Consider the following 13,200-nt stretch of genomic DNA (forward strand, 5'->3'; position numbering starts at 1 on the left):
GCCAATACCGTACTGTTTTGATTACAACAGCTTTGTGATATAGTTTGAAATCAGGAAGTATGGTTCCTTCAGCTTTGTTTTTCCCCCAAATTGCTTTGGCTATGTGGGGTCTTCTGTGGTTCCATACAAATTTTAGAATTGTTCTATTCCTGTGCATATTGAGTCGCTGTGGAAAATTTCTCTGCAGCTTTCTGTGTACCTAAACATAAGCTGGCACCCAGAATTGGAAGGGGTGTGCTCTAAAGTCCTGTGGCCTCCCTGAGGAGACAGTAGGGAAAGTCTGTCCTTACTTGGTGACCAGGCAGATTTTTCTCTGCAAAATAAGGAAAGACACTAACATTTACTGACCATGACTTTCATGTTCACAACCTCATTTGTCCAGCATAGAGCTGTGAGGTGTGTGCTAGCAGGAGGAGACGAAGACTCTGAGTGGTGGAATAACTAGTCAGTCACACACTTATTACGTAGCACTGCTGGAATCTGAACCTCGCTGTGTCTCAGGCCCTAAGCTCGTGCCTTGCCTGTGCTGGGAGGGCTTCTGGGTCTTCATATCACCGCCCCACAGGGGGAAGGCGCTCCACTGAAACCCCTTCGGGGCGAGGAAGTTTACTTTTAGTCAGTGGACGGTCCTCTTTCGTGCTGGGCATCTGGGAGGGAAGCAGAGCCCAGCTCAGGGCTTCTCAACCCCAGGTCCTCGATGGGGCCTTCGGGGGAACTGTGCGGTGGGTAGAAGATAGACATCCTTCCCCCTTGCTGAAGCGTAGCATTTCCTTTCATCAGAATGTAGACAAAGCCCAGAGTCGTGTTAGCAATTCTAATGACATTGTCACCAGCAGGAATCGCAGATTTTCATAGATTGCAGTTGTTACTCAGATCATGAAATACTGTCTGTGTTCCTGACTACTTCAAGATGATGATAGTTACTAGACTTGCTGGTAGATCCTGTTATTTAATATGGTAATAAGGAGTTATATGTAATGATATCCAAATTCCTTGTGTAATATGACTGTGATTGAATGGTGGAAAATGTGTAACTCTTTACATTTCATCCTCTGAGAGGCATCGCCTTCAAAGCAGCCCGCCTCCAGTCTAAGAGGGTAAGTCCAAAGCAAGATCTCAAAGCAGCCTCTGACCTGATGCCAGAGAGGCGGCCATGTTTTCCAACAGAATGTAGACCAGGGGCTGATCCTGTCTCCTCCCATTCTCCTTCCCCAGCAGAGGTCCGGCCCAGCGGGAGACCCATCAACCCTGCCCGGGAGCCGCCGCTCACCCAGGCCTCAGGTGTGTACGGGCCTGATCTCAAGACGCATGTTGGTGCCTTCACCGAGTCACCCAGAAACATGCACATGAGTTTCTGAGCACCCAGTGGAAACTGTCTGTAGATTCAAACTGCTTTCCCCTCCCACCTCCCAACCCAGGCAGACTTCAGGAGGAAGTGAGCCTGCAGGGAGCAAAAGTCGCATCCAGAAGAAGGGTCCAAGGTTTTCCAAAAACACGTCCAGAGCTTCGAGCTCTGGAGCTGTTGATTCCCACACCCGCTCCCGGCACAGCACCAGCCAGTGTGTGGCCCTAGCCCAGTGACGGCGAGCCTATGACACGCGTGTCAGAGGTGACACACGAACTCATTTTTTTGGTTGATTTTTCTTTGTTAAATGGCATTTAAATATATAAAATAAATATCAAAAATATAAGTCTTGGTTTTACTATGGTTGCAAATATCAAAAAATTTCTATATGTGACACAGCACCAAAGTTAAGTTAGGGTTTTTCAAAATGCTGACACGCCGAGCTCAAAAGGTTCGCCATCACTGCCCCTAGACACAGACCCAGGTCCTGCCCGGGAGCATCCTGGGAGTGATTCTGTTTTTAAGAGAGGTGTCGGTTCTTCCCAAGTGCGATGACCAGAACGGGACACAGAGCTGCAGGCCTGCTGCCTGACCAGTGCACAGTTATTATGCACCATCATATGCTTTTCGGAACCCGGCAGTGATATTAGTTAGTACGTGCATTGTACAGGAAACAAGACTCAATCCAAATTCCATTCTGGGCACTGACCATCTGTGAATGGGCTGCACTTCTTGAGCTTCAGTGTATCTTTCGGTAGAATAGGGATTATAACACGTGCCATAGAGAATTATTACAGGATAAATAATAGTTTTAATAGCTATCGTTCATCGGGTGCTTTATGTGCCTGACGTCCTGTGATGTACAATTTGCAACATTAGATCCCTTGACCCCAAAACAATAACTCTGATGAGGCAGGTGGGGTGGCCCCCACTTCCAGAACTGCAGGTGTGGCCTGCAGGTGAGGGAGCTGAGGCCCTTAACACTTGACCAAACAACAGGTAATTTACAGCCAAGATGAGAATCCAGATCTGTCTGCCTCCGTCAGCCTGAGTCCTATCTGCTCCACGATACTGCTACATTTCTCTTTTCCCTTTCTTCATCTTTTCAGCCTCCTCCCTTCTTCTCTTTTCTCCTTTCTCTTTCTCTCTCTTCTTTCTAGTTCCCTCGCTCCCTTTCTTGTTTTCTCCTTTTTTCTTATCCACCTTCTCTCGCTTGCCTTCCATTCATTCACCCTGAGAGCCAAGAGGATCACAAGAGGTCCGAGCACTCCACCACCCCCCCGGGGTGAGAGGTTGGGAAAGCAATCTCATAACTGAACTGGGGTCCGTCATCAGGGGGTCTCAAGTCTGCCAGCACACATCAGAGTCCCTCTCATGTCTGTTTCTCAATTCCTCTAGTTCCTGGGGATGTTTTTGCCAAGAATTCCCTCTGGAAAGGGGCCTATGAGTACCAGGGGAAGAAGCAGCCAGCCATGCTCAGGGTAACTGGCTTCCAGGTTGTCAGCAGCAAGGTCAATGCCACCATGATTGACCACAGCGGCGTGGAGTTACACTTGGCCGGTGAGAAGTAGCCCCCCCCGCTCCACCCCCGACCCTCTGTGCAAGCCAGGGCTGCTAAGGGCAGGCAGGCACATGCCCTTTGCTAGGATGAATCTGCTGTCATTACATTGTACTGTCCTGGGAGGCTCAGACCTGTCTGGTGGGCAGAGGGAAGAGGAAGTGTCTATTCATCTTTGTTTACATGATAAAAACACCAGGGACAAAGGTGACAAACATCAATAACTTGAACATAGGAAGGACCCTGAGAAATAAAGAGAAAAAAGACTCTTATCCCTAAAACGGAACCAGAAACGGGGGCTGAGAACCCAGGAGCCACAATATAGGCAGTCAGTAAAAAAGAGAAGAGTATTTTTCATCAGTAATCAAAAAAAAAATCAGAGTAAACACAAAATATCACATTCTACTCTTCCCACTAAGATGTTTTTAAGTGATAAACTTTAGTGCTGGTCATGGTCCAGTAAAGGCACTGATCCAGTGCTGGTCCAACTTGAAAATAGCACAGTTCTAGAAAACAGGGCGGCATTTGTATCAAGAGCCTTGAAAATGAAGGGACCCATTCATTAAGAATCTTTATCATAAGAAGTAAAAATGGATGGAGTCAAACATTCATAAATAAAGGATGTTCGTATTACAGGGCCATTCATAGTACATAAATGGAAATATTTTAAAAAGGGGGGCCATACTAATTATAGCATATCTACTGGGTAAAAGATGATGTCAGTTTTGGAAGAAATACACCCAGGATAATGCTTTTAAAATGGGACTCCAGTTTTTAAAAGAAAAAAATCTTATTTATAAGAAAGAAAATTGGAAGTAATTAAACCAAAATGTTGACAGTGGCTATTTCTTTTTTTTTTTTTTTTTTTAATTTTTTTATTGCTTAAAGTATTACAAAGGGTATTACATATGTGTCCATTTTATCCCCCCGACCTAGACAGTCCCCCTGCCTCCCCCATCCCCCAGTGTCCCATGTCCATTGGTTATGCTTATACGCATGCATACAAGTCCTTTAGTTGATCTCTTACCCCCCTACCTCCTGCCCCCCAACCCTCCCCGGCCTTCCCACTGCAGTTTGACAATCTGTTTGAGGCAGCTCTGCCTCTGAATCTATTATTGTTCAAAAGTTTATAATGGTCTCTATTATCCATGAATGAGTGAGATCATGTGGTATTTTTCCTTCATTGACTGGCTTATTTCACTTAGCATAATGCTCTCCAGTTCCATCCATGATGTTGCAAATGGTAAGAGTTCCTTCCTTTTTTGAGCAGCATAGTATTCCATCGTGTAGATGTACCACAGCTTTCTAATCCATTCATCTACTGATGGGCACTTAGGCTGTTTCCAGATCTTAGCTATGGTGAATTGTGCTGCTATGAACATAGGGGTGCATATATCTTTTCTGATTGGTGTTTCTGGTTTCTTGGGATATATTCCTAGAAGTGGGATCACAGGGTCAAATGGGAGTTCCATTTTCAGTTTTTTAAGGAAACTCCATACTGTCTTCCATAGTGGCTGCACCAGTCTGCATTCCCACCAGCAGTGCACAAGTGTTCCTTTTTCTCCACATCCTCTCCAGCACTTGTCGTTTGTTGATTTGTTGATGATAGCCAGTCTGACAGGTGTGAGATGGTACCTCATTGTTGTTTTGATTTGCATCTCTCGGATGATTAGTGACTTTGAGCATGTTTTCATATGTCTCTTGGCTTTCTGAATGTCCTCTTTTGAAAGGTGTCTATTTAGGTCCTTTGCCCATTTTTTGATTGGATTGTTTATCTTCCTTTTGTTAAGTTGTATGAGTTCCCTATAGATTTTGGAGATTAGGCCCTTATCAGATATGACATTGGCAAATATGTTTTCCCACACAGTGGGTTTTCTCGTTGTTTTGTTGATGGTTTCTTTTGCTGTGCAGAAGCTTTTTATTTTGATGTAGTCCCATTTGTTCATTTTCTCTTTAGTTTCAAGTGCCCTAGGAGCTGTATCAGTGAAGAAATTGCTTCGGCATATGTCTGAGATTTTGTTGCCTTTGGATTCTTCTAGAATTTTTATGGTTTCCTGTCGTACATTTAAGTCCTTTATCCATTTTGAGTTTATTTTTGTGTATGGTGTAAGTTGGTGGTCTAGTTTCATTTTCTTGCATATATCTGTCCAATTTTCCCAACACCATTTATTGAAGAGACTATCTTGGCTCCATTGTATGTTCTTGCCTCCTTTGTCAAATATTAATTGAGCATATTGGTTTGGGCCGATTTCTGGGCTCTCTATTCTATTCCATTGATCTATATGCCTATTCTTGTGCCAGTACCAGGCAGTTTTGAGAACAGTGGCTTTGTAATACAACTTGATATCTGGTATTGAGATCCCACCTACTTTGTTCTTTTTCAGGATTGCTGCAGCTATTCGGGGTCTTTTTTTATTCCAGATGAATTTTTGGAGAGTTCGTTCTAGATCTCTGAAGTATGCCGTTGGTATTTTAATGGGAAGTGCATTGAATTTATAGATTGCTTTGGGTAATATGGACATTTTAATGATGTTGATTCTACCAATCCATGAACACGGTATGTTCTTCCATCTGTTTATGTCTTCCTCTATATCTTTTTTCAACGTCCTGTAGTTTTCTGAGTAGAGGTCTTTTACCTCTTTAGTTAAGTTTATTCCTAGGTAGCTTAGTTTTTTTGGTGCGATGGTAAACGGGATTGTTTTTATAATCTCTCTTTCTGAAAGTTCACTATTGGTGTATAGAAATGCCTCAGATTTCTTGGGGTTAATTTTGTATCCTGCTACATTGCCAAATTCATGTATTAAGTCTAGTAGCTTTTTGATGGAGTCTCTAGGGTTTTGTATGTATAATATCATGTCGTCTGCAAATAAGGACAGTTTTACTTCCTCTTTTCCAATTTGGATGCCTTTTATTTCTTCTTCTTGCCGAATTGCAATGGCTAACACTTCCAGTACTATGTTGAACAGGAGTGGTGAGAGGGGGCATCCCTGTCTTGTTCCTGTTCTTAGGGGAAATGGTGTAAGTTTTTGTCCATTGAGAATGATGTTGGCTGTGGGCCTGTCATATATGGCTTTTATTATGTTGAGGTATGATCCTCCTACTCCCACCTTGCTGAGAGTTTTTATCAAAAATGGGTGTTGAATTTTGTCAAATGCTTTTTCTGCATCAATTGATATGACCATGTGGTTTTTTTCTTTCAATTTGTTTATGTGATGTATCACGTTTATTGATTTGCGGATATTGTACCATCCTTGCATCCCTGGGATAAATCCTACTTGGTCATGGTGTATGATCTTTTTGATGTACTGCTGGATCCGATTTGCTAAGATTTTGTTGAGGATTTTGGCATCTATGTTCATGAGGGATATTGGCCTGTAATTCTCTTTCATTGTGTTGTCTTTACCTGGTTTTGGTATTAGGGTGATGCTGGCTTCATAGAATGAGCTTGGAAGTGTTCCTTCCTCTTGAATTTTTTGTAGTAGTCTGAGGAGGATAGGTTTTAGTTCTTCCTTGAATGTTTGGTAAAACTCCCCTGTGAAGCCGTCTGGTCCTGGGCTTTTGTTTGCTGGAAGCTTTTTGATGACTGCTTCAATTTCTTCCATAGTTATTGGCCTGTTGAGATTTTTAGATTCTTCCTGATTGAGTTTTGGAATGTTGTATTTTTCTAGGAATTTGTCCATTTCCTCCAGGTTGTCTAGTTTGCTGGAGTAGAGCTGTCCATAGTATTTTTTAACAATCATTTGTATTTCTGTGGGGTCTGTTGTTATTTCACCTCTTTCATTTCTGATTTTGTTTATTTGGGTCCTCTCTCTTTGCTTCTTGGTGAGTCTGGCTAGAGGTTTGTCAATCTTGTTTATCCTTTCGAAGAACCAGCTCTTGGTTTCATTGATTTTCTGTATTATTTTTTTGGTCTCTATGTTATTTATTTCTGCTCTAATCTTTATTATCTCCTTCCTTCTGCTCACTCTGGGGTTTTCTTGTTGCTCTCTTTCTAATTCTTTGAGTTGTAGAGTTAGCTGATTAACTACCATTTTTTCTTGTTTTTTGAGATAGGCCTGTAGAGCTATAAACTTCCCTCTCAGGACTGCTTTCATTGTGTCCCATAGGTTTTGGATTGTTGTGTTTTCATTGTCATTAGTTTCCAGGATGTTTTGAATTTCTTCTTTGATTTCATTGGTAACCCAATCAATATTTAATAGCATGCTATTCAGCTTCCAGGTGTTTGAGTATTTTGGGTTGTTTTTATTGCAGTTTATTTCTAATATTATGCCATCGTGGTCTGCGAAGACGCTTTTTATGATTTCAATCTTCTTGAATTTGGGGATACTTTGCTTGTGACCCAATATATGGTCTATTTTTGAATATGTGTCATGAGCACTTGAGTAGAATGTATATTCCGTGGCACTGGGGTGAAGTGTTCTGAAGATGTCTATTAAGTCCATCTGATCTAGTGAGTCATTTAGTATTGCTGTATCTTTGCTGATTGTTTGTCTAGAGGACTTATCCAGTGATGACAGTGGTGTATTAAAGTCCCCTACTATGATTGTATTGTTGTCGATCTCTCCTTTGATATCTTCCAGAAGATTTTTTATGTATTTGGGTGCTCCTGCATTGGGTGCATATATGTTTATCAGGGTTATATCTTCTTGTTGAATTGATCCTTTTAGTATTATGAAGTGGCCTTCCGTATCTCTTGTTATGGCCTTCACTTTGAGGTCTATTTTGTCCGATATAAGTATTGCTACCCCAGCTTTCTTTTCTTTTCCATTAGCCTGAAAGATATTTTTCCATCCCTTCACTTTCAGTCTGTGTGAGTCCTTTCTAATGAGGTGGGTCTCTTGTAGACAGCAAATGTATGGGTCTTGATTTTTTATCCATTCAGCCACTCGATATCTTTTGGTTGGAGCATTTAGCCCGTTTACATTTAAAGTTATTATTGAAAGGTACTTGTTTGTAGCCATTTCTTTTTTTGTGTGTGTGGCTGTTTTCTTTCTGGGATTTTTATTTCTTCTTTTTACACCAGTCCCTTTAGCATTTCTTGCATTGCTGGCTTGGTGGTGATAAACTCCCTTAGCCTTTTTTTGTCTGTGAAGCTTCTTATTTCCCCTTCAATTTTGAATGATAGCCTTGCTGGATAGAGTATTCTTGGATTCAGTCCTTTGCTTTGCATCACTTTGTAAATTTCCGTCCATTCTTTTCTGGCCTGATGTGTTTCTGTTGAGAAATCATTTGATAATCTAATGGGAGATCCCTTGTATGTAACTTTCCGTCTCTCTCTTGCAGCCTGTAAGATTCTCTCTTTGTCCTGAACATTTGCCATGGTAATTATGATGTGTCTTGGTGTGGGTCTTTTCGGGTTCACCTTGCTTGGGACTCTCTGGGCTTGTGTGACTTTTTTCTTCCCCACCTCAGGGAAGTTTTCTGATATTATTTCTTCCAATAGGTTTTCTAATCCTTGTTCCTCTTTCTGTTGTTCTGGCACCCCTATTATTCGTATGTTGTTTCGTTTCATGTTGTCCCAAAGCTCCCTTAGGCTCTCCTCCTGTCTTTTAATTTTTTTCTCCAACTGAAGTACAGTTTGGGTGTGTTTTGCTTCCCTGTCTTCTAATTCACTAATTCGGTCTTCCGCTTCTCCTAGTCTACTGTTGATACTTTCAATGGTGTTCTTTATTGCAGCTATATCGCACTTCATTTCTTCTTGGGTCTTAGTTAAGTTGTCGATTTTTTCATCTGTTTCTTCTTGCTTCTTGGATAAGTTGTCGATTTTTTCCTCCATCCGGTGTATGCACTCTAGGACCCTTATTCTGAATTCTTTTTCTGTCATGTTGTATGCCTCTGTATCACTTAGCTGCTTTTCTGGTGAGTCCTCCTTTTCTTTCCTTTGGGGATTTCTTTGTCTACCCATGTTTGATCTCACTGACGTATATAGATATTGAGTCGTTCAGTGGCTGCTCCCTAGGTGGCAGTGGCTCCTCGGGCTGTGGTTGCTCCTTGGGCGGTTGTGGTAGCAGCTGCTCCTCTGTTGTTAGCGGGTCTTCTGATGGGTGCTGTTCACAGCTGTTGTGGCTCTTCTGGCTGGTGGAGGGAGGCTTCACCCACAGCAGCTGTTCCTCAGACAGAGCGTGTGGAGATCAGAAGGCCGCTGTTGCTTGGATCTGCTTTCTGTGGGGAGAAGCCGAGTTCCTCTGAGTTCACGTAGTCGCGCTGCTTGAGAGCCGTTGTTGCCGGGTTAGTAGCTGGTCTCTGGATGCCGGCGACAGTCACCCAAGATGGCACGGTCTCCGCGGCTGTGCCAGCGCACCTGGAGAGGTTTCAGCCTCAGCCTCTAACCGTTCCCTTTATCTAGGATTTCTCTGTCTTTCCTGGCTGCAGACTGTCTCAGCTGAATCTCCTCTGCTTATTCGGGCTGTATGCTACCCGTTTCAGCTGCCCGCCCTTATCTGCTCCGGGACAAGGCACCGACACGTCTGTCTAAACCTCCGCCATTTTCTCTCCCCGACAGTGGCTATTTCTTAGTAATGAGATCAAGAGTGATGCTTTTTCTTCATGTAGCTCTGCATTTTCTAAAATTTCCCTAATTTTCAGTCCTTCTATAAATAGAAAAACTAAATATGTAGAAAAACTGTTTGTTGAATAGATGGATAGACAAACGAATGCATGAGTGAAGGGATGCACACATTAATACAGAGTGTACGCTCACATCCACTCATGCACACACACGAACACAAGCGAACAGTCACATTCACTCTTTAGCTCTAAGAGGGTCCTAAACACATTCATATGCTTCGAATACATCACTCATTCATTCCTACACACACTGAATTGCAGGCACACCAACGCATTAACTGATACATTCACATATACAAAACCACATTCACTTTATTCTCGCACATGCGTGTATAAACAGCGTCCCAGCCACAGGCCAGTAATCCAGTGTTTATTAACACCCATGCACATTCTTGCACAGACTCACAGCCTACACCAACTCCCCAGCAGCACCATACTTGCCTGCTTACAGTTAGTAATTCGTGGAGTGTTTAGATCAACATCTGCATGTAGGATCCCATTCAGACGCTCTCGCCCGCATACCCACAAACTTGGGTTTTGACATTTCCCTGGATCTCTCAAGTGCACCCTCTGAACTTGCTTTTCCCAGGAATTTACAAGAAAGAAGATTTCCATCTCCGACTCCAGGTTTACCAGATCACAGGGCCTGTGGAGATCTTTGTGAATAAGTTCAAAGATGATCACTGGGCTCTAGATGGGCATGTAAGTTGAGCAAATCTCACTCAGTCCTTGGACTCCCGGTACCCTTGGCCCATCCCATTCCCAGGTCACTGCCAGGGAAGAGGAGGTGAAGAGAGGGTGGAAACTCTTGCATCCACGTGGAAACTTGGGAGGAGGCTTTCCGTAGGGCCCGAACAGGGAGCAAAGGAGACCTCATTGGCTAGTGAAATGGGCAAAGGCAAAGATAAAAAGGTCCAGGAGGCTGGGAGTCCAGAGGGTCAGCACATCTGAGCGAGATGGAGTAGGTTCTGATGTTAGATCCAAAAGCAAGTTATTTGGAGGTCAGCGGTATACAGTGAATTCAAGCAAGTTGAAGGCCAGGGCGTGGTGGTGGGAGCTGGGAGAAGTTGGTGTCCCAGATGAGAACCTGGAACACCTACCCACATTTAAGGATGCAGATGGTAGGTGAGTCAGCACAGGGGGGGGAGCCTAAGACATAGGGGAGGTGCCAGAGGTGAGAGGACAGGGTCAGAGCTGGGAGATGAAGCCAGGAGTGCAGGCCAGAGGCTAGACAGGAATTGGGCTGTGGGGGGCCAGGGGCAGCTGGAGCAACTGCCTAGTATGGCAGCCAGCCATTGGCCCGCGTCTGTGTCACCCAGGGTGTGTTCAAGGGGACAGGAGAGGAGGTCAGCCTAGAGCACCACAGACAGAGGGCCCTGGGGAAGAGCATGCGTTGGAAGGTATACCAGTAGCACCAGCTCTGCCCTCCGACAAGTGTGTTTGTCTGTCTGTGCCAGTCACACGAGCCTCATGGAGGCAAGTGGCAGAGGGAACAAGGAGTTATGTCCCCAATTGCCCCCCCAAAAAATATTATAGCTAATGGAACGGGGATGAACTCTCCAAAGTGTGTTAAGTCTGCTGGGTCCATTTTAATCTTGGTTCGCTCTGTCCCGGGGTGCTCTAAGTCAGCTTTTCATCACAGCAAGAACAGCTAACACTTAACTAGGGCCTGTTAAGTGTTGTAAGTGCTTCATCTATATTAACTCATTTAATCTTCACAGCCACCCTGAGACGTAGGTACTGTTATTATTCCTGTTTTATAAATGAGAAACTGAAGCCACAGATTAAATGGCTTGGCCAGTGGAAAAGAGAAACGCCTCCCTGCCTCCTACAAGCACTGGTGCCCCCGCCCCTCCCCCAGCACATCAGCCTGCTCCGCCCGGGCCTGGTTGTGCCGGTCGGGGTCACTGTCTGTGTCTGGGCGACATGTCTCTGAGTGTGTCCCTGGCCTGGCTTCCATCTCCTGCTGGCAGGCCTCCCTGCTTACGCTCTCTGCTCCCACCACACAGGTCTCCTCAGAGTCCCCCGGAGGCACCTTCATCTACCAAGGCTCCGTCAAGGGCCACGGCTTTGGGCAGTTCGGCTTTCAAAGACTTGGTAACTAGCATTTGTCCCCTGGGAGCATGAGCTCATGGGTGTGGAGGAGAAATGTGTATATGGGGGTAGAGGACAGGATTGGTGACAACCAACAATCAGACAGGAGTTCTCAACCCTTTCTGGATGAGTGACGCCTTTGAGGTGCTGACGGAAGTGGTGGAACACCTCTCCAGAAATAACCACGCTACATCATGCACTCCCCTTTGCCAGTTTCACGCTCAGCTGTTGAGCTGAAGGCCCCCAACTTAAGGGCATTGGGTCTCAAATACAGGCCCCTGCAGTACCGTCTGGCCAGCCCTCGGGCATCACCCAGACATCCCTAAGCATTGAGCCGTGGGGTCCTGAGGGGTGCCTTCATCCGTGCTGTCCTTTCCTCCCCACATGTCACAGAGGTTGGCATTGCAGACCTCGTCCTGCAGATGAGAAAACGGACTGTCAGCGAGGCTTCCCTCCCTTGCTCTCCTGTCATCTTTGGCCTGCATGCTCCACACCATCAGTGCCCAGCATCCTCCCTCCAGACACTGGCTTTGACCCAGAGCCTCTGGGTGTGGCCTCGGGCTCATGGGGGGAGAGGTCCTGGTTTCTTGGGAGGCAGTCCCGGTGCTGTCTCCAGAGCCCCTGCCTGCCAAGGCAGTCAGTCCATCGCGTGTTGCCACAGCACTGGCCCTCAGAGAGCTTCCCCTTGTCTTCAGTGGAAATCAGCTTCCCTGTTCTGCCCACTCCACCTCGCTCCTCCGAGAGCTCTTAGCTCTGCCCCCGTAAGCTGCACTCTCTTCCCTACAGCAGCCCTTCAAATGCCTGACCCCTCAGCCTCAAACACGGAGAGACCTCAGGAAACCGAGTCCTGATTCTGGCTCCACAGCGGACTCCCTGTCTCCTCTCGGAGCCTCAGCCCCTCAGTCAGGTGGCAAGGGTGTCCCACTGCGCTCTTCTGAGCCCCCACTCTTGTGGGGGGAGGGGCAGGCAAAGGAGGGGAGACCTTCCAGAGACAGAAACTTCAGTGGCCCCAGAGCAGGTCCTCATGCATCCGTTTCATATTTTCACTTTCTTGTAAAGTTCTATGGCCCAGAAAGTTTCAAAACTTCTAAAGGGCTGCACCCTTTTAAGATTTTATTCTGCGACATAGTTTCAGATTCTCCCGCAGATTGGCTCCCCCAGGACCAAACGCTGTCCTCACATACGATCTGACCGACCCCCGTGGGCCCCTTCTCCCGGGAAGGTCTGGGTGTGTGTGGAAGGCAGCGAGGAGGAGGGACCTAGCCAACCGCAGCCGCACTTCCCAATGGTGACCGCTAGGGGCCGACTCCCAGGCTGTGACTCTGACCTAAGGTTTATGCTTTGGGACTTGCAGACCTCAGGCTGCTGGAGTCAGACCCGGAGTCTATCGGCCGCCACTTTGCCTCCAACAGCAGCTCGGTGGCCGCCGCAATCCTGGTGCCTTTCATCGCCCTCATCATTGCAGGCTTCGTGCTCTATCTCTACAAGCACAGGTACAGGGAAGGAAGGAGGCAGCGGGGCGGGAGGGCGACCAGACACGCCCGGCCCCAGCCCACCCAGAGCTTTCCTGACCTGTGACCTGAAACCTCCCTCTGCCTCCCTCTCCCTCTGTCTGACTTTAGACCTGAGTCTGTCC

At 45.8% G+C, this 13,200-nt stretch overlaps 1 protein-coding gene across 1 annotated transcript in view; it reads left to right on the forward strand.

The window, feature by feature from the left end:
- LOC308515582 (CUB and sushi domain-containing protein 2-like) overlaps positions 1–13,200 on the forward strand; it is a gene marked incomplete at its 5' end in the record, with an annotated part of 92,296 nt that overhangs the window by 75,452 nt on the left and 3,644 nt on the right. The window contains 5 exons of the mRNA XM_081086092.1: positions 1,219–1,281; positions 2,744–2,905; positions 10,060–10,172; positions 11,480–11,567; positions 12,919–13,057. Coding sequence (XP_080942218.1) covers positions 1,219–1,281; positions 2,744–2,905; positions 10,060–10,172; positions 11,480–11,567; positions 12,919–13,057 — 565 coding nt within the window. The remainder of the gene's footprint in view (positions 1–1,218; positions 1,282–2,743; positions 2,906–10,059; positions 10,173–11,479; positions 11,568–12,918; positions 13,058–13,200) is intronic.

The sequence above is a fragment of the Myotis nattereri genome, assembly GCF_964212035.1.
Source record: "Myotis nattereri genome assembly, chromosome: 3".
Classification (NCBI taxonomy): domain Eukaryota; kingdom Metazoa; phylum Chordata; class Mammalia; order Chiroptera; family Vespertilionidae; genus Myotis; species Myotis nattereri.